This window comes from Coregonus lavaretus (genome assembly GCF_964263955.1).
Source record: "Coregonus lavaretus genome assembly, chromosome: 1".
Taxonomy (NCBI): Eukaryota; Metazoa; Chordata; class Actinopteri; order Salmoniformes; family Salmonidae; genus Coregonus; species Coregonus lavaretus.
The window spans coordinates 17842935-17864324 of NC_139988.1; the positions used below are offsets into that span (position 1 = coordinate 17842935).

The 21390-nt window shown below is 45.9% G+C and overlaps 1 protein-coding gene across 4 annotated transcripts in view; it reads left to right on the forward strand.

The window, feature by feature from the left end:
* LOC311132102 (C-Jun-amino-terminal kinase-interacting protein 4-like) overlaps positions 1-21390 on the forward strand; it is a 53041-nt gene that overhangs the window by 3468 nt on the left and 28183 nt on the right. For all 4 annotated transcript variants that reach the window (XM_084165290.1, XM_084165291.1, XM_084165288.1 and 1 more), the window contains exons 2-4: positions 8058-8178; positions 11139-11209; positions 13704-13786. In XM_084165290.1, coding sequence (XP_084021416.1) covers positions 8058-8178; positions 11139-11209; positions 13704-13786 — 275 coding nt within the window. The remainder of the gene's footprint in view (positions 1-8057; positions 8179-11138; positions 11210-13703; positions 13787-21390) is intronic.

Genomic DNA, 21390 nt, shown 5'->3' on the forward strand with positions numbered 1-21390 from the left:
CTTATAATAATAATAATAATAATAATAATAATAATAATAATAATAGTAATAATAATATAATAATATGCCATTTAGCAGACGCTTTTATCCAAAGCGACTTACAGTCATGCGTGCATACATTTTTTTGTTTTTTGTGTATGGGTGGTCCCGGGGATCGAACCCACTACCTTAGCGTTACAAGCGCCGTGCTCTACCAGCTGAGCTACAGAGGACCACCTTGTATTTTTTACAGGTAATATACCACATCTTCTGTCTGAAATGGGTCAGAGTCAATGTCACTCCCCTTAGGTGGAACTCCCTATGTATGGTGTAAATGACTGAAGTACAGTAATGTTGTCACCAGCCATAATATTAGCAACAGTGCTAAATGAGTCATGGGTAACCTTGTCATCAGCTGTTGCATCCAGATGACATATCCTCCTAGCTTCAGACTGCTCTCTCTTTCGCTCTATCCTGCTGCAACTGAACAGTTGTTTGTTCTGCCACCAATGCATTATGCAGCCAATCTACCAGACTCTATCTTTCTCCCCCCAGTTCTCTGCCTTTCACTCACTAGGCTATCCATATGCTCTCTCTCTCTCTCCCTCTCTCTCTCTCTCTCTCTCTCTCTCTCTCTCTCTCTCTCCCCCTCTCTCACCAACACATTATGCAGTCAATCTACCAGACTACTCTCTTTCTGTCCCCCTCTTGCTCTCTAGCTTTCTCCTCCAGTTCTCTGCCTTTCACTCACTAGGCTATCCATATTCTCTCTCCCCTTCGCTCTCTCCCTCTTTCCCTCTTGCTTTCTCCCTCTCTCGGTCTCCATCTCCCTCTCTCCCTCTTTTTCTCTCACCCCCCCCCCCCCCCCCCCCCCCTCTCTCTCCCCCTCTCTCTTTCTATCATTCTCCTCCGTCTCCCTCTCTCTCTAAATCACGCTGTTCTAGTGTGGTTGTATTTCACCCCCCTAACCACCCTCTCTATGTGTCGTTGAACTGTCTTTATTCCCATAACCGCTGTTGTGGAACATTTTATCCAAAGATTAAGGCAGAGACTATTCAATGATATAATAGAAACATCTTTAATACAAGCAGCTGCAAGGGGAGATCTATCTCTGATTTCACAGGGAAGAACTCTAGGATTAAATGGTTCCATGTCCCTTATACAGTGGGGAGAACAAGTATTTGATACACTGCCGATTTTGCAGGTTTTCCTACTTACAAAGCATGTAGAGGTCTGTAATTTTTTATCATAGGTACACTTCAACTGTGAGAGACGGAATCTAAAACAAAAATCCAGAACATCACATTGTATGATTTTTAAGTAATTAATTTGCATTTTATTGCATGACATAAGTATTTGATCACCTACCAACCAGTAAGAATTCCGGCTCTCACAGACCTGTTAGTTTTTCTTTAAGAAGCCCTCCTGTTCTCCACTCATTACCTGTATTAACTGCACCTGTTTGAACTCGTTACCTGTATAAAAGACACCTGTCCACACACTCAATCAAACAGACTCCAACCTCTCCACAATGGCCAAGACCAGAGAGCTGTGTAAGGACATCAGGGATACAATTGTAGACCTGCACAAGGCTGGGATGGGCTACATGACAATAGGCAAGCAGCTTGGTGAGAAGGCAACAACTGTTGGCGCAATTATTAGAAAATGGAAGAAGTTCAAGATGACGGTCAATCACCCTCGGTCTGGGGCTCCATGCAAGATCTCACCTCGTGGGGCATCAATGATCATGAGGAAGGTGAGGGATCAGCCCAGAACTACACGGCAGGACCTGGTCAATGACCTGAAGAGAGCTGGGACCACAGTCTCAAAGAAAACCATTAGTAACACACTACGCCACCATGGATTAAAATCCTGCAGCGCACGCAAGGTCCCCCTGCTCAAGCCAACGCATGTCCAGGCCCGTCTGAAGTTTGCCAATGACCATCTGGATGATCCAGAGGAGGAATGGGAGAAGGTCATGTGGTATGATGAGACAAAAATATACCTTTTTGGTCTAAACTCGATAGATGGGTCGTGGCTGGGTCTTCCAGCATGACAACGACCCAAAACACACAGCCAGGGCAACTAAGGAGTGGCTCCGTAAGAAGCATCTCAAGGTCCTGGAGTGGCCTAGCCAGTCTCCAGACCTGAACCCAATAGAACATCTTTGGAGGGAGCTGAAAGTCCGTATTGCCCAGCCCCGAAACCTGAAGGATCTGGAGAAGGTCTGTATGGAGGAGTGGGCCAAAATCCCTGCTGCAGTGTGTGCAAACCTGGTCAACACCTACAGGAAACGTATGATCTCTGTAATTGCAAACAAAGGTTTCTGTACCAAATATTAAGTTCTGCTTTTCTGATGTATCAAATACTTATGTCATACAATAAAATGCAAATTAATTACTTACAATGTGATTTTCTGGATTCCGTCTCTCACAGTTGAAGTGTACCTATGATAAAAATTACAGACCTCTACATGCTTTGTAAATAGGAAAACCTGAAAAATCGGCAGTGTATCAAATACTTGTTCTCCCCACTGTATAGTGAGAGGTAATAAAACAATCATATTGTTACACAACAGTTATTTATACAAGCAACAGTTCCAGAACACAATGTCCTTGTGTTAGTGTGTAGACATACCAGGAGTCTATTAAAGGCATAACATCACAGTCCAACACAGAACATATCCCTTGAGAAGTTAGAACAGCTCACCCCAAATTCTGCCACCACACCTTTCCTCTCCTAAAGATGGGTTAATTTACAAGTCAGGTGATCCTTGGTTAACAGCTGACAGCAGTGCTGTGCTGTAGGCTTGACCTGTTTTTAAGCTGTAACTCAGCCGTGTTCTGCGTTCTCTGAGCATGGTTTAGGAGACCTCTTGTAGTGTTGGTTATGGATTTTCTGTGTGTGTGGTGCCGTTCCCTTCAACTTCATTCACTATTAGTGTTAACTCCAACATAACACCACTTGGACAACAATTGAAGGTAAAGTGGTAATGTTCCAAATCTGCGACTGATCTCTCACTTTGTCTTGTCACAGCGTTCTCTGCCATTTACCCCCAGTACTGAGAGCTCTTGTAGTACACTGAGTATGTAGGCCTAGTTTTGATTAGCATGTCATGATTTGCACGCTAGGGTGGGGCTGGGCGGGGACAGATGAATGTGTGTGTGTGGTTTTGTGTGGTGTGGTTTGTGTGTTTCCCTCCAGTCATTTGCTTCGCGCTGCTCTTGACGTTCTCCTCAGAGCTGCAGTTCAGTGGCGTGTGGATTTACAACAAGCATCGAGACGGTTCATAAGTAGTTGATAAACAGTGAAAGTACTTCATAAGCACTTTATAAACAGTTAGAAAAAGCAGTAGTCCAATGTTAGATTCTTCATCAGTGTTATGCCTAGGTGTTTACTTTGAGGTTGAAGGACAATGCGTCAGCTTAATTGGCTTTACCCTGGCTAACTCAATCATGTTGTTCATTAGGCTCTAGAAAACCCATCCACATTCGCAGGACTGTAAAAAAAAAAAAACACCTGCTAGGCTGTAAGTAGAGACATGATGGTTCTCAGCCAGTGAGCAACACTGCAGACAGACACCCCGGTCACAAGTACTTCTACAACTCATTCAATGCTATTGGGACTCACTCTCCAAGCAACAGCCTCAGTAAGTCCAGTGTAACACTGATCTCTCCCAGAGCTGAGCCCAGGGGAACTCTTCCTAGACGGGCTGTGACTCTACACCACAGACGGAGGGAGGAGGGCAGAGGCAGGCAGGAAATTCCCGGGAAAACAAGACTTCCTGAGTACCCCTCTGGCCAGGATACTCCTGGGACACATTCCTCCTGACATCCTGAGGTCACGGACAGGTTCAGGATGATGATGTCAGAGGTATTATGTCATTTGTCAGACCCGCAACACACTCATGCCTTTTCCACCATGGCCCAGTTGTCAGTTCACAGTGGTTATCAGGAGCGACTAAAAAGCATGTCATTGAATTGGGGCTGGAAAAACGAGGTCGGGGCGAGTTTGCACTTGTCTGAAGCGAACTTTCCAGGAGTCGACTGTAATAGCCTACATCCTTGTCCTACTACTCAGTGGACCAATAGGATTATAGACACGTCAAACCCAGGCTCTAGTCCAGCTGTCAGTTTCTCACAGTCACACTACTGTACTAAAACAAACCCCCCTCACAATCAGGCAGTCAGTCAGCCCCTACCTTGCTGTAGTTAGCTGATGAGAGCGTGAACAGAGCAGACCCTCCCTAGGCTATGGGCCTGTTAAAGGCAGGAGCTGTTACCGTCTCTCATCTGTACCCAGGATGAGTAGGAGACAGAGTCACACACACAGAGTCAGGACTGCCAACGTGGCTCTCTGGATTAGACCTACGTTTCTGTTGTAAAAAACATGCTGTTTCAGTTAACCTACTTGTGTAACCGACCAGGTATTGAACACGGTTCATCAATTTAAATCTAGTTAGCCCCACAGTTGAATTTCACAGCCTAGACCATTCATATTGTGTTTGTTGATTTGGACAATGGTTGGGATGTTTGATGTTGAGCTATCAGTTATGATTTAATATTATTTTTGTCATTATTTTGATATTCAATTGGGATTTGAAGACCCAGACAAAAAAAACCTGATAACAGGCTTTGATTGAGTACCCCCTGGCTGTTATTGACTTGATGAAAGTGAAAAGATCTTTGTGTTCCTGTTCTCATGACATTTGTTCTCAAAGTGTTGTCTCACTGGAAGTTCACAAACACTCCAACCCGAAACATTAATATATATATATATATATATATATATATATATATATATATATATATATATATATATATATATATATATATACACACACACACACACACACACTTGACCTTCAAACCAAGGAACACATTTATAACACAATATTTCAAGATGATTGCGAGTTTAAAAAGCTACCTCAAAATCTAACTCTTCAGGATCTTGCTAAACACAGATGCATGACCCTTTAGTGACTTCCAGTATCAGATCTGTGATATCTGATCTCCTTTCTGGCAGAGCCATCCTGCTATCCCAGCTGCTCTGTTCTACCCAGGCAGCCAACCCAAAGAAGACTCGGTGCACTTAATAAAACTCCCTGTCAATACAACATTGATACACTGGGGCACTGTGTGTGTGTGTGTGTGTGTGTGTGTGTGTGTGTGAGAGAAAGAAAGAGCTGTGTGTGTGTGTGTGTGTGTGAGAGAGAAAGAGAGAGCTGTGTGTGTGTGTGTGTGTGAGAGAAAGAGAGAGCTGTGTGTGTGAGAGAGAGAAAGAGAGAGCTGTGTGTGTGTGTGAGAGAAAGAGAGAGCTGTGTGTGTGTGAGAGAAAGAGAGAGCTCTGTGTGTGTGTGAGAGAAAGAGAGAGCTGTGTGTGTGTGTGAGAGAAAGGGAGAGCTGTGTGTGTGTGAGAGAAAGAGAGAGCTGTGTGTGAGAGAGAAAGCGAGAGCTGTGTGTGTGTGAGAGAAAGAGAGAGCTGTGTGTGTGTGTGAGAGAAAGAGAGAGCTGTGTGTGTGAGAGAGAGAGAGCTGTGTGTGTGAGAGAAAGAGAGAGATGTGTGTGTGTGTGTGAGAGAAAGAGAGAGCTGTGTGTGTGTGTGAGAGAAAGAGAGAGCTGTGTGTGTGAGAGAAAGAGAGAGCTGTGTGTGTGTGTGTGTGTGAGAGAGAGAAAGAGAGAGCTGTGTGTGTGTGAGAGAGAAATAGAGCTGTGTGTGTGTGAGAGAGAGGGAGAACTGTGTGTGTGTGAGAGAGGGCGAGAGCTGTGTGTGAGAGAGGGAGAGAGCTGTGTGTGAGAGAGGGAGAGACCTGTGTGTGTGAAGGGACAAAGGGAGCATTATGCGTGTTTAGGTGGAGAAGAGGGGGAAGAGAAGAGGTAGACTAGAGAAACTCTCTTTCTCTGGAGCGCTGTCTTATGAACACCAAACTATGGGTCATATGATGAGCAGCACAGAGAACGTGTGTGTTGGGGGGGGGGGGGGGGGTAGTCTAAGTGATTAGGAAGAGGGGGTGAGGTTCTAGGGATGGATGTTGGGTTTTATGCTTTAATTACAGTTCAAACCATTTTTGTGTGTGATGTGCAGCCTTGTGTTTAGTGTTGTTGACAGATTAAGTCCCCCCCCCCTGCCCTCCCAGCCCCCTGCCCTCCCAGCCCCCTGCCCCCCCCCCCCCCCCTGCCCTCCCAGCCCCCTGCCCTCCCAGCCCCCTTGTCCAGTCCAAGCCTCATGTAGCATAATGCTCTTATTAGATTTGCTGTTTTACTAGGAGTTTACTGTGAGGAAGTCTGTGTCTTTACTGCCCTTCAGACCCTCTCTCTTCCCACAAAGTTTTCTTGATCCATTTCTCTTTTTCTTGCCATCTCGTTCACTCACTATGCTTATGGTTTCCTAACGCCTTGAATACGCCTGCAGCCAAACTAATGATTTCATGTTAGTTAAGGCAATAGGCAGGTCACGTAGACATTCTTAGAAATGCCTTTGACCTAGCCTACATCTGCTCTCTGACACATAGAAAGTGGCGTTCATGTAGAGAAGAGCCAATTTGTTCCAGTAGGCCTCCGGCGGAGCAGGGGACTCGGGTGATTCAATCCCACAGCAGATGACTGCTCGTCCCAGCCGATGGGCTCTGGTCGATAAGCCCTTCATCCACACAAAGCTCCATGATCTCAAGACTGTGTGTCGGCGGCGAATGTTAGTTCCAGCCTAGTGTTGTAACACTAGATTCACCTCAATCTAGTGTCAGGTGTGTTAGTGCTGGGCTAGAACCAAAGCCTGCAACACCGCTCTAACAGGTCTCTAAACAGTCACAGGCTGGTTCAGCTCTTTTACTGTACGTTTCTAATAAGCTAGGAGGTGTGTAGTTGATCTTTATGTGTGGGTGTGTCACACTGCTCTAAGCTGTGAAGGAGACGGTTGATCAGTGTGTGTGTCTCGCTAGGTTATGTCATAACTCCTCAGCCTTGTTTTTGCTGGTTACAGACAGACTCGCACTCTCTGTCTCTCATTCCCATGGACAATTGTTGAGTTTTTCCGTTGATCTGAAGATACTGGTGCTGAGCTCTAATGGATAATAACAAGACTTTTACTACAGAACACTGATCTGTCAGTACATCACACACACTCAAGGTGTGTGTGTGTGTGCGCGCACCAAGGGGCTGGCGCTCTGCACCTGTTGTCTGAAACCCGCTGAATGGAACTGAAGACAGACACACAAAACAACAGACTGAATGGCGCTGCAGACAGACAGACACAAAACAACAGACTGAATGGAGCAGCAGACAGACAGACACAAAACAACACACTGAATGGAGCTGCAGACACACACACAGGCAGACGGGTGGGTTTTGTCTCATTGATCTCAGTCCAGATTTATGAGTCAGCAAGGCCTTGCAGAGCTGTCCCCATTCACCTCTTCTCTCTCTGTCCCTAGAGTCTGTCCCCATTCACCTCTTCTCTCTCTGTCCCTAGAGTCTGTCCCCATTCACCTCTTCTCCCTCTGTCCCTAGAGTCTGTCCCCATTCACCTCTTCTCCCTCTGTCCCTAGAGTCTGCCCCCATTCACCTCTTCTCCCTCTGTCCCTAGAGTCTGCCCCCATTCACCTCTTCTCTCAATGGCCCTAGTCTGTCCCCATTCACCTCTTCTCTCAATGGCCCTAGTCTGTCCCCATTCACCTCTTCTCTCTCTGTCCCTAGAGTCTGTCCCCATTCACCTCTTCTCTCAATGGCCCTAGTCTGTCCCCATTCACCTCTTCTCTCAATGGCCCTAGAGTCTGTCCCCATTCACCTCTTCTCTCAATGGCCCTAGTCTGTCCCCATTCACCTCTTCTCTCAATGGCCCTAGAGTCTGTCCCCATTCACCTCTTCTCTCTCTGTCCCTAGTGAGTGACTCTAAGGATCACAGGAGGTGGTGGCAGAAGGAATCTGACATAAACATGATGCATACAGCTAGCTCTCTGTCCTGTCTGTTGGCTAGAGCTTAATGAACTTTCTCACAAGTACTTAACACACATGGACACATGCCATTGTGTTAGTGTTTTAACAACTCGCTCTCTCTGCCTCTGTCTCTGTCTCTATCTGTAGAGGTACATGGTGTTTGAGGACAGTCAGGACACGGAGAAGAAGGACCTTCAGGGTCGACTGGTGATGCTGGAGTCTCACACACGTCAAATGGAGCTCAAGACCAGGAACTACTCGGACCAGAGTGAGTCTTAACAAACACGCATACATACAAATGCATACTCAATCAGTTACATAATCGATCAATCAATCATTGTCTTTTAGGACCGGAGCTGTGAACCCTTAATCAGTTTCTCCCCTAGGAATCTTTTCAGCAGTGGTGGCAAGGGTGGGTGGGGGGTTGGGGGGTGGGGGAGGGTTGGATGTGTCTGTATGTGCAGTCTATAAGGGTTTGTTCTGAGGTGTCTGTATGTTAAATGGAGACTTTCATTTAATTCTGCATTTCTTGCGTCACACCTCAAAGTAAGTTTATTCTGGTCTGCTGAGTTGGTGTTTGACTCTGATTGGGTTAACTAACCACTTTATGGGGAAGTACATGTATGGCTCTCTGCCAGCTGACCCTGACTGAGTACACACACACACACACACACCCACACACTGCCTGACTTGATATTCACCAACACTCTCAGCCAGGTCCACAGTCCTTGTTCTCTCCCATTCTGGCTTCTCCCCTGTCACCACATCTTCCTTTCTTTTATTTCACTTTCAGTTCTTTCTTCCTTTAGCCGTTATCTCTCTGTCTCTCTCTCTCATATAAACTAGATAGGGAGAGGCTGAGCAGTAATACGCATGTGTTGAGTCCTCTAGATGTGAGAACTCCTCATGAGGCCAGCTCATAGTTCAGATTGCTCATCAGTTGTGGGTAGAGTAGATGAACAGGACAGATATAGTAGACCGCAAGCCCTAAACATACTTCCACTTCCCAATACACACACAGCAGGTTAATTCCTAAAGGCTTATTTCTGTCTGTTCATTCTCTACTTGGTTCCTCTTTGTCTACCGGTAGTCACTAGTCATGGTAACAAGTAACTCACAAATCACATAGCCAGCTGAGCTAAGTCCTAGGCATTCACTAAACCACCTCCGACAGTCTCGATTTGAAGCCTTTCTACTGAAGCAAATCCCAGACATATATCATATTCAACTAAGAGCCAACGACAAAAACCCACAGTCTGCTGTTAGCCATGCTACCATAGAGAAATGTAGAGAGGGGTAGCAGATTTGATTAGACAACTGTGTTAGCATTTACTGACACAAACGCCACACGCTGTGTTGGGAGGGTCATTGTCAATAAGCAGATGGTAGGCCTGCTTGGGTTAGTGTCTCTGTCTTATACAATCTGCCTTTGTGACAGGGCATTGGTCGAGTTCGTTTCGCATGGCCCGGTGCCCCGGGTGGGCGGAGTTTGCTCATTTTAGACCATTCCATTGGTTCTTAAATGAAATCTCCACCCACCCGGGGCACCGGCCATGCAAATACGAATTCCACCGTTGTTAGGCTGGGCAGTCATCTGAACACTCTCACTCACTCACACACTCACACAGGACATTGTCAGGGTGTTTTCACTATAAACAGTCCATGCCAGCCAAGTTTCCTACACAGTGGATTAAGTTACAGGGCTCAGAGCTATGTGTTTGACTGAAATAGAGTGGAGTTGATTCTAATGTATGCTAGTGTGTTTGGGTTGCTGCTTGTGCTTTTTTTATCTTACAGTTTAAACATGGCTTCCGAGGGTGTGATGACTAGTACGACTTTGTGTATGAAACGGCATAGAATTCCTGAAGTTTTTCATAGGGAAACGTTTTTACTCATGGCAGGATTATAGCTGCTCAGGGACCCCTAACCCAAAGCTGTGGAAAAGATCTCTGCATGAGTGTTTGATCATGCCAGACAGTGTTTTTACTAGTGCACTAACGACACCTGGTTGTCATGTACTGCTACTACAACTGACAGCAGTTTGATACTGTACTTGGTTTCTCATCTTCGAAGCCTGTTTTGAGACAGATTACTGATGTTCACGGACAGATGTTACTGATGTTCACTGACAGATATAACTGATGTTCACTGACATATAATACTGATGTTCACAGGCCGACGTTACTGATGATCACGGGCCGACGTTACTGATGATCACGGGCCGACGTTACTGATGATCACGGGGCGACGTTACTGATGTTCACGGGCTGACGTTACTGATGATCACGGGGCGACGTTACTGATGATCACGGGGCGACGTTACTGATGATCACGGGGCGACGTTACTGATGTTCACGGGCTGACGTTACTGATGATCACGGGGCGACGTTACTGATGATCACGGGGCGACGTTACTGATGATCACAGGCCGACGTTACTGATGATCACGGGCCGACGTTACTGATGATCACGGGGCGACGTTACTGATGTTCACGGGCTGACGTTACTGATGATCACGGGGCGACGTTACTGATGATCACGGGGCAACGTTACTGATGATCACGGGGCGACGTTACTGATGTTCACGGGGCGACGTTACTGATGTTCACGGGGCGACGTTACTGATGTTCACGGGCGACGTTACTGATGTTCACGGGGCGACGTTACTGATGATCACGGGGCGACGTTACTGATGTTCACGGGCTGACGTTACTGATGATCACAGGCCGACGTTACTGATGATCACGGGCCGACGTTACTGATGGTCACGGGGCGACGTTACTGATGGTCACGGGGCGACGTTACTGATGGTCACGGGGCGACGTTACTGATGTTCACGGGCGACGTTACTGATGTTCACGGGGCGACGTTACTGATGTTCACGGGGCGACGTTACTGATGTTCACGGGCTAACGTTACTGATGATCACGGGGCGACGTTACTGATGATCACGGGGCGACGTTACTGATGGTCACGGGGCGACGTTACTGATGGTCACGGGGCGACGTTACTGATGGTCACGGGGCGACGTTACTGATGTTCACGGACCGACGTTACTGATGTTCACGGACCAATGTTACTGATGTTCCAAGATTGCATTCACTTTTAAGTAACTGTACACAAAAGGCTTTTGTATCTTCTGTATAACAGTTTAAGTGTTATTTTGCCTCATTGACCATGTTGTTCTGTTTTAACTGAGATCACACGTCTAACCGTTCTCTATTTCAGTCGGCAGATTGGAGGAACGAGAAGCCGAGATGAAGAAGGAGTACAATGCCCTCCACCAGAGGCACACAGAGGTATGAGGAGGGAAGGGAAGTGTGTTGTAGTGCGTATTGGGACCAGGGTTGGGGTCAATTTCAATTCCAATCAATTCAGAAAGTACACTGAAATTCCAATTCTCTTCCAATGCTTTTCAATTAGGAAAATGTGGATTGGAATTTGGTTTACTTTCAGAGTTGACCCCAACCGTGATTGGGACTGTTCCATTCTTTCCATTGTACTGGGCAAACTAAATCAAGTAAAACTCAAGTATTTGTAAGTATATGACATATGTTTGAGACCCAGGTCTGCAGACTATTGCATCCTATTGTTGAGAGAGAGAGAATCCCTATATGAAGTATGTTGCCTCAACTCAGTCTGTCTAAAGTCTGTTATCCATAATGTATTACTAACACATTGGCCCAGATGCCAAAACAAACCACTCTGGCCTGCTGCATAGAGAACATTACATTTTAAATATGGAAGAAATTAGATTATAGAAGCTGTCACACAATGCACAGTTGACAGCTGAGTACCAAACATGCCAGGAGGCTGTCTGTTCCAGCTGTATATGGATACAAAAACCCCATAAGAAACAGTTGGCATCATGGCCATCTTCACCGATGTACACTACCGGTGAAAAGTTTTAGAACACCTACTCATTCAAGGGTTTTTCTTTATTTTTACTATTTTCTACATTGTAGAATAATAGTGAAAACATCAAAACTATGAAATAACACATATGGAATCATGAAGTAACCAAAAAAAGTGTTAAACAAATCAAATAATATATATTTTATATTTGAGATTCTTCAAATAGCCACCCTTTGCCTTGATGATAGCTTTGCACACTCTTGGCATTCTCTCATCCAGCTTCATGAGGTAGTCACCTGGAATGCATTTCAATTAACAGGTGTGCCTTCTTAAAAGTTAATTTGTGGAATTTATTTCCTCCTTAATGCGTTTGAGCCAATCAGTTGTGTTGTGACAAGGTGGGGGGGTATACAGAAGATAGCCCTGTTTGGTAAAAGACCAAGTCCATATTATGGCAAGAACAGCTCAAATAAGCAAAGAGAAACGACAGTTCATCATTACATTAAGACATGAAGGTCAGTCAATACGAAACATTTCAAGAACTTTGAAAGTTTCTTCAAGTGCAGTCGCAAAAACAATCAAGCGCTATGATGAAACTGGCTCTCATGAGGACCGCCACAGGAATGGAAGACCCAGAGTTACCACTGTTGCAGAGGATAAGTTCATTAGAGTTACCAGCCTCAGAAATTGCAGGCCAAATATATGCTTCGCAGAGTTCAAGTAACAGACACATCTCAACATCAACTGTTCAGAGGAGACTGTGTGAATCAGGCCTTCATGGTCGAATTGCTGAAAAGAAACTACTACTAAAGGACACCAATAAGAAGAAGAGACTTGCTTGGGCCAAGAAAGACGTGCAATGGACTTTATACCGGTGGACATTTGTCCTTTTGGTCTGGAGTCCAGATTTGAGATTTTTCGTTCCAACCGCCATGTCTTTGTGAGACGCGGTGTGGGTGAACGGATGATCTCCGCATGTGTAGTTCCCACCGTAAAGCATGGAGGAGGAGGTGTTATGGTGTAGGGGTGCTTTGCTGGTGACACTGTCTGTGACTTATTTATAATTCAAGACACACTTAACCAGCATGGCTACCACAGCATTCTGCAGCGATACGCCATCCCATCTGGTTTGGGCTTAGTGGGACTATCATTTGTTTTTCAACAGGACAATAACCCAACACACCTCCGGTCTGTGAAAGGGCATTTTTCCCAAGAAGGAGAGTGATGGAGTGCTGCCTCAGATGACCTGTCCTCCACAATCCCCCGACCTCAACCAAATTGAGATGGTTTGGGATGAGTCGGACGGCAGAGTGAAGGAAAAGCAGCCAACAAGTGCTCAGTATATGTGGGAACAAAAAGAGTGTGCAAAGCTGTCATAAAGGCAAAGGGTGACTATTTGAACAATCTCAAATATAAAATGTATTTTGATTTGTGTAACACTTTTTTGGTTACTACATGATTCCATATTACATTTACATTTTAGTCATTTAGCAGACGCTCTTATCCAGAGCGACTTGCAGTTAGTACGTTTTTACAGTTTTTTTTTGTCATACTGGCCCCCCCGTGGGAAACGAACCCACATCCCTGCCGGCCAAATCCTCCCCTACCTTGGACGACGCTGGACCAATTGTGCACCGCCCATGGGTATCCCGGTCGCGGCCGGCTGCGACAGAGCCTGGAACCAGGATCTCTAGTGGCACAGCTAGCAATGCGATGCAGTGCCTTAGACCACTGCGCCACTCGGGAGCCATATGTGTTATTTCATAGTTTTGATGTCTTCACTATTAGAAAATAGTAAAAATAAAGAAAAACCCTTGAATGAGTAGGTGTTCTAAAACGTATGACCGGTAGTGTATTCCAATAGGGCCACTCCCTGTCCACGCTAACCCCGTCCCCCCCCCGTCCCCCCCCCGTCTCCCTGTGGTATGTCCTATGCAGATGATCCACAGTTACATGGAGCACTTGGAACGTACAAAACACCAGCAGGAGACATCGTCAGACACAAGCACAAGCAGATCAAGGTAAGGTCATATATACAACTCTCAAAGTCCCATTCCAAGATCACTGCGTGCACAGTATCATATAGCAGTGTTTCCCAAATACACTGCTGGCTCGTGGCCAGTTCATCCTGGGTAGCGCATGTGTTTGCAGTATACAGTATACAGCGTCCGTATCAGTATAGCACATCAACATTCATTGGCATAGTTGGCTCCTCACCCTGAGAGAGTAAGTTGATGTGAAGTGCTTCATCACTGTGGCAACACTCCTATGATCGCTGCTCTCCACAGGCAGTTCAATGTAGGTCAGAACCTGATGGACAGAAGAACAGAGAAGAGATGGGAGGATGGGATGGGCAGGGGGAGGGGGGGATGGGAGGGCAGGCGAAAGAGAGGAGAGGATAGGAGGTGACATTTTAGGGGATCTGAGGCGGATGAAGAGGAGATATAGAGATTGAGTGGGACTATTCAACTGTATATGAACCAGCCAGAGGTTGTCAGTGGTCAGCTGCAGTAATCCCACAGTGTGATGATTAGAGGGATTCAGAGATGTAGTGTTTTAGTCTGCTGATCAGATTAGTGAGCGAAACAGCAGTGAAAGAGGTCATGGTCTCCCGCTGGACAAGCCTCCATTTTGAACGGTATAGAGAGGGAGGTTTACTTTGACCACTACATCAGATCAAAGCAGATTGTGATGCTTTTTAGATTTAAACAGATTTAAACTGTTTGTGTTTTGTGTTCACAAGGCGGTTTCCCCTAACAGAAGTGTTACATTATTTATTGTGTGTGTGTGGCAGCAGCCCACCACATTCTCTCTGGAGCAGCAGACGCTGCCAGTATCCTCAGGTTTGTCCTCCTCCCAGTCTCTCCCTGGCTCAGCCAATCAGCATCGAGCTGAGAGGAGGCATATGTTACCATCTCTGATGCTGCCTCAGCATCCGATAGGGAGGGAGGAGAAGGGAGGGAGGAGAAGGGAGGGAGGGGAGAGTGAGAGCGAGAATTCTAGACTGTACAGCGGCAGCAGTGTCGCAGCTTAGCAAAGAAAGGAGGACAAGCAGGAGTATCGTATGTCAGAAAGAGGATACGATGCATCAAAAGAGAGGAGAGGAGAAAAGGACAACTGTTGCAAAGCCTCTCTCTCTCTCTGGATGATGTCACAGCAGTGTTGAACTGAAGCCGGTATCACTCTACAGTAGCAGCTGCTGCTCTGCATCTCTCTGCCTCCACCACCACCACCGCTGCTCATGGAATTACTGCTGCTGCTGCTGTTGTTTCTGTGGCCGTCACTCGTTGGCCTGCTGGTCTGAGCTCACATAGCGCCTGACTGCTCTACTCTGAACCAGATCTCCTGTACCTGACCGTTCTTCTCACTTCAACAGTCAGCTATAGATGTGAGGTGTACTTTGTCGACAGACACCGGAGGGAGTATACTTCTTTGCGTCGTCATCCAGGGACAGTGTGTAAAAGCTTCAGAGGCGTGTGTTTTAGCGTCACCCCCTGGCGGTCGCCCCCCTCCCCTGGTCCCGGCAGTGTGGGGCGCTGGGCCATGTTCAGGGGGGGCCATGAGCCCGGGGCGTATACTGTTGTTTGTCTTTGGCTTCGTGGGGGGGGCCGTGGTCATTAACTCTGCCGTGCTGGTCTCTCTGTCTGTCCTGCTGCTGGTGCACTACTCTGTCTCTACTGGCCTCCCCGCCCTGCCACGGCCCAGCAGGTACTGTACCACCGTGTGTGTGTGTGTGTGTGTGTGTGTGTGTGTGTGTGAGAGAGAGAGACAGAAACAGTCTACTGTAAGTCACCTCACTCCTGAAGGTAACTCTCTGTGAAAGGGATGCGTGTGTTCACCTCTTCTCTCTTTCTCCATGTCCTGTCCTCTTCTCTGCTCTCTGTTCCTACAATCTCCTCTCATCTTCTCCTTGTTTCACTCTCTCCATTCTCTGCTTAAATCACCTGTAATTGTATCTGCTTGCTTAGCCCTCTGACTCCACCTCATCCCTCTTTCCCTTGCTTGTTTACTTCCCGTGGGGTAAAGCCAGTTGCCATGATATTAACATGTGGTTACCATGCTGTTGCTGTGTTTGGGACAGACAGCCAGCCATTATGGTTCTGCATGCTGAAAGTAGGTCAGGCGAGAAACTTCTCAAACAGTAGATACTCACAGACATACTCATATCCATTCTAACATTACATCTTATTTACTTTAATGTGTCATTTATTTATACAGTTGATCCCATTTGATAAATAAAATATCTCATTTACAAGAGGGACCTGTCAAAGCTGTATGCTATTTTTGGTTTTAGAGCCAACCTTTAGGATATTTATTTGAGATTCGGGGGAAAAAATTGTTGATTTTAGTTCAGCTTCTCTCCGGTTTATGTCCAATGGCAGGCAGTGAGGCCTCTGTCTCTCTCTCTCCATAATTGTGTGTCGATTGTCTATGGGCTGCTAACAAGTAAAGCTTGCTCTTTTTACATGGACGCCATTGTTTCTGCCTACGGTACCTTTTCTGTTAGCTCCTCATTGATGTGGGTGGGTTAATATTGAGCTCCACTTCCATTGATGCTCAAAGTAGGCTTGGGCGGTATTTGGAAATAGCCACGGGATGGTTTTTCAATACCGTCAATACCTTTAAACTCATTCAAATCAAATCGAATGTTATTTGTCACATGCGCCGAATACAAAAGGTGTCGACTTTACCGTGAAATGCTTACTTACAAGCCCTTAACCAACAATGCAGTTCAAGAAATAGTTAAGAAATATTTACTAAATAAACTAAAGTAAAAAATTAAATAAAAGTAACACATTAAAATAACAATAACGAGGCTATATACAGGGGGTACCGGTACCGAGTCAATGTGCGGGGGTACAGGTTAGTCTAGATAATTTGTACATTTAGGTAGGGGTAAAATGACTATGCATTGATAATAAACAGAGAGTAGCAGCACTATAAATAGTCTGGGTGGCCATTTGATTAATTGTTCAGCAGTCTTATGGCTTGGGGGTAGAAGCTGTTATGGAGCCTTTTGGACCTAGACTTGGCACTCCGGTAATGCTTGCCATGTGGTAGCAGAGAGAACAGTATGACTTGGGTGACTGGAGTCTTTGACAATTTTGTGGGCCTTCCTCTGACACCGCCTAGTATAAACAGTACCAGTCAAAAGTTTGGACACACGTACTCATTCAAGGGTTTTTCTTTATTTTTTACTATTTTCTACATTGTAGAATAATAGTGAAGACATCAAAACTATGAAATAACACATATGGAATCATATGGATGATGATGGCTGCCGTTTTATGGACTCTTAACCAACCATGCTATTTTGTGTGTTTTTTCGTATTGTTTGTAACTTATTTTGTACATAATGTTGCTGCTACTGTCTCTTATGACCGAAAAGTGCTTCTGGACATCAGAACAGCGATTACTCACCTTGAAATGGACAAATAATTTTTATTTAATGAGTCAGACGAGAGGGATTTGCTCCAGACACCCGACAGGGCTCTCATCCCCGTCATTCTCAGTAGAAAGAAAAGGAGATATCGCAGAAGGAGATCGGGGTGCTTGGTAAGGAGCCGGCGACGAGTGGCTAATCTGCCTTTGCCATCGATACTATTGGCCAACTTACAATCGCTTGATAATAAAGTGGACGAACTACAGGCACGAATATCCTACCAACGGGACATTAAAAACTGTAATATCTTATGTTTCACCGAGTCGTGGCTGAATGAAGACATGAATAACATACAGCTGGCGGGTTATACACTGTATCGGCAGGATAGAACAGCAGCCTCTGGTAAGACAAGGGGTTGCGGTTTATGTATATTCGTAAACAAAAGCTGGTGCACGATATCTAAGGAAGTCTCGAGATTTTGCTCGCCTGAGGTAGAGTATCTCATGATAAGCTGTAGACCACACTATCTACCAAGATAGTTTTCCTCTATATTCTTCGTAGCTGTCTATTTACCACCACAAACCGATGCTGGCACTAAGACCGCACTCAATGAACTGTATACGGCCATAAGCAAACAGGAAAACGCTCATCCAGAGGCAGCGCTCCTAGTGGCCGGGGACTTTAATGCAGGGAAACTTAAATCTGTTTTACCTCATTTCTACCGGCATGTTAAATGTGCAACCAGAGGGAAAAAACTCTAGACCACCTTTACTAAACTAAACCAGGAAGCACCAGTGACTCTGTCAATAAAAAAGTGGTCAGATGCCTCCCAAGTGGCGCAGTGGTCTAAGGCACTACATCGCAGTGCTAGCTGTGCCACTAGAGATCCTGGTTCGAGTCCAGGCTCTGTCGCAGCCGTCCGCGACCGGGAGGCCCATGGGGCGGCGCACAATTGGCCCAGCGCCGTCCAGGGTAGGGGAGGGTTTGGCCGGCAGGGATGTTCTTGTCCCATCGCGCACTAGCGATTCCTGTTGGGGGCCGGGCGCAGTGCACGCTGACTCGGTTGCCAGGTGTACGGTGTTTCCTCCGGCACATTGGTGCGGCTGGCTTCCGGGTTAAGCGGGCACTGTGTCAAGAAGCAGTGCAGCTCGGTTGGGTTGTGTTTCGGAGGACGCGCGACTCTCGACCTTCGCCTCTCCTGTGTCCGTATGGGAGTTGCAGCGATGGGACAAAACTGTAACTACCAATTGGATACCACGAAATTGGGGAGAAAAAGGGGGTAAAAAAAAATAAATAAATGTAAGTGGTCAGATGAAGCAGATGCTAAGCTACAGGACTGTTTTGCTAGCACAGACTGGAATATGTTCTGGGATTCTTCCGATGGCATTGAGGAGTACACCACACCAGTGACATCAGCCACTGGCTTCATCAATAAGTGCATCGATGAAGTCGTCCCCACAGTGACTGTACGTACAGTTGAAGTCGGAAGTTTACATACACTTAGGTTGGAGTCATTAAAACTCGTTTTTCAACCATTCCACAAATGTCTTGTTAACAAACTTTAGTTTTGGCAAGTCAGTTAGGACATCTACTTTTGTGCATGACACAAGTAATTATTCCAACAATTGTTTACAGACAGATTATTTCACTTATAATTCACTGTATCACAATTCCAGTGGGTCAGAAGTTTACACACACTAAGTTGACTGTGCCTTTAAACAGCTTGGAAAATTCCAGAAAATGATGTCATGGCTTTAGAAGCTTCTGATAGGCTAATTGACATCATTTGAGTCAATTGGAGGTGTACCTGTGGATGTATTTCAAGGCCTACCTTCAAACTCAGTACCTCTTTGCTTAACATCATGGGAAAATCAAAAGAAATCAGCCAAGACCTCAGGAAAAAAAAAAACTGTAGACCTCCACAAGTATGTTTCATCCTTGGGAGCAATTTCCAAACGCCTGAAGGTACCACATTCATCTGTACAAACAATAGTACGCAAGTATCAACACCATGGGACCACGCAGCCATCATACCACTCAGGAAGGAGACGCGTTCTGTCTCCTAGAGATGAACGTACTTTGGTGCGAAAAGTGCAAATCAATCCCAGAACAACAGCAAAGGACCTTGTGAAGATGCTGGAGGAAACTGGTACAAAAGTATCTATATCCACAGTAAAACGAGTCCTATATTGACATAACCTTTATTTATTTATTTTATAACCTGAAAGGCCGCTCAGCAAGGAAGAAGCCACTGCTCCAAAACCGCCATAAAAAAGCCAGACTACGGTTTGCAACTGCACATGGAGAAATGTCCTCTGGTCTGATGAAACAAAAATAGAACTGTTTGGCCATAATGACCATCGTTATGTTTGGAGGAAAAAGGGGGTAGCTTGCAAGCTGAAGAACACCATCCCAACCGTGAAGCATGGGGGTGGCAGCATCATGCTGTGGGGGTGCTTTGCTGCAGGAGGGACTGGTGCACTTCACAAAATAGAGGGCATCATGAGGAAGGAAAATTATGTGGATATATTGAAGCAACATCTCAAGACATCAGTCAGGAAGTTAAAGCTTGGTCGCAAATGGCCCAAGCATACTTCCAAAGTTGTGGCAAAATGGCTTAAGGACAACAAAGTGAAGGTATTGGAGTGGCCATCACAAAGCCCTGACCTCAATCTTATAGAACATTTGTGGGCAGAACTGAAAAAGCGTGTGCGAGCAAGGAGGCCTACATGCCTGACTCAGTTACACCAGCTCTGTCAGGAGGAATGGGCCAAAATTCACCCAACTTATTGTGGGAAGCTGGTGGAAGGCTACCCAAAACGTTTGACCCAAGTTAAACAATTTAAAGGCAATGCTACCAAATACTAATTGAGTGTATGTAAACTTCTGACCCACTGGGAATGTGATGAAAGAAATAAAAGCTGAAATAAATCATTCTCTCTACTATTATTCTGACATTTCACATTCTTAAAATAAAGTGGTGATCCTAACTGACCTAAGACAGGGAATTTTTACTAGGATTAAATGTCAGGAATTGTGAAAAACTGAGTTTAAATGTATTTGGCTGAGGTGTATGTAAACTTCCGACTTCAACTGTACATACCCCAACCAGAAGACATGGATTACAGGCAACATCCACACTGAGCTAAAGGGTAGAGCCGCCGCTTTCAAGGAGCGGGACTCTAACCCGGAAGCTTATAAGAAATCCCGCTATGCCCTCCGACGCTCCATCAAACAGGCAAAGCGTCAATACAGGACTAAAATCGAATCGTACTACACCGGCTCCGACGCTCGTCAGATGTGGCAGTGCTTGCAAACTATTACAGACTACAAAGGGAAGCACAGCCGCGAGCTGCCCAGTGACACAAGCCTACCAGACGAGCTAAATTACTTCTATGATCGCTTTGAGGCAAGTAACACTGAAATATGCATGAGAGCATCAGCTGTTCCGGACGATTGTGTGATCACGCTCTCCGTAGCCTATGTGAATAAGACCTTTAAACAGGTCAACATTCACAAGGCCGCAGGGCCAGACAGATTACCAGGACGTGTACTCCGAGCATGCACTGACCAACTGGCAAGTGTGTGGGGTGGGGTGGGGTGGGGTGGGGGGGGTGGGGGGGGGGGCTGTTTCACTCTCTCTGATGCTTTCTCCGATGAGATACATTCAGCCTTTTGCGAATTGAAGGACAATTATTAAACCTAGATAGACGAAAGATAAATTATTTAGTTTTTTTCTTGGTCATTTTTTTGGGGGAAGCCTGGCTTCCCTTGGCATCCATGAATACACGCCACTGGCCGGTAATACCGTATATCCCAGTATGAGAGAAGGACAGTATGATGATATGAAAATCTGCCCAACCCTAGTTCAGAGGCTGATAATGTTTCTCATATTCAGAAAGAGCTGGGAGGAAAGGCTGTGGCGAAAGAACTGTTTGACGTAAAGCAAGAGAAGATTGTTAACTTCACTACGTCAAAGCTCTACGGGGTCTGTAGAACATGTAGGCTAACTCTGGAGTGTGTTTTGAGTGATGTTTTGTGTCATCAGGGAACTATGGGTGCTGCAAGGTGACATGGAAGTGGGGAAGCTAGCGCGCGCGCGTCATGTCTGCTGATGAGTGTGGAACGGAAGAACCAGTACTGTGTGAATCTACCAGCTCTACAGTCACTGGCCTGATATAGCGGCACAGAGGTTACTGAGAGACCAACGGATCAGAGTGATGTCACCCATCAAACTAAAGC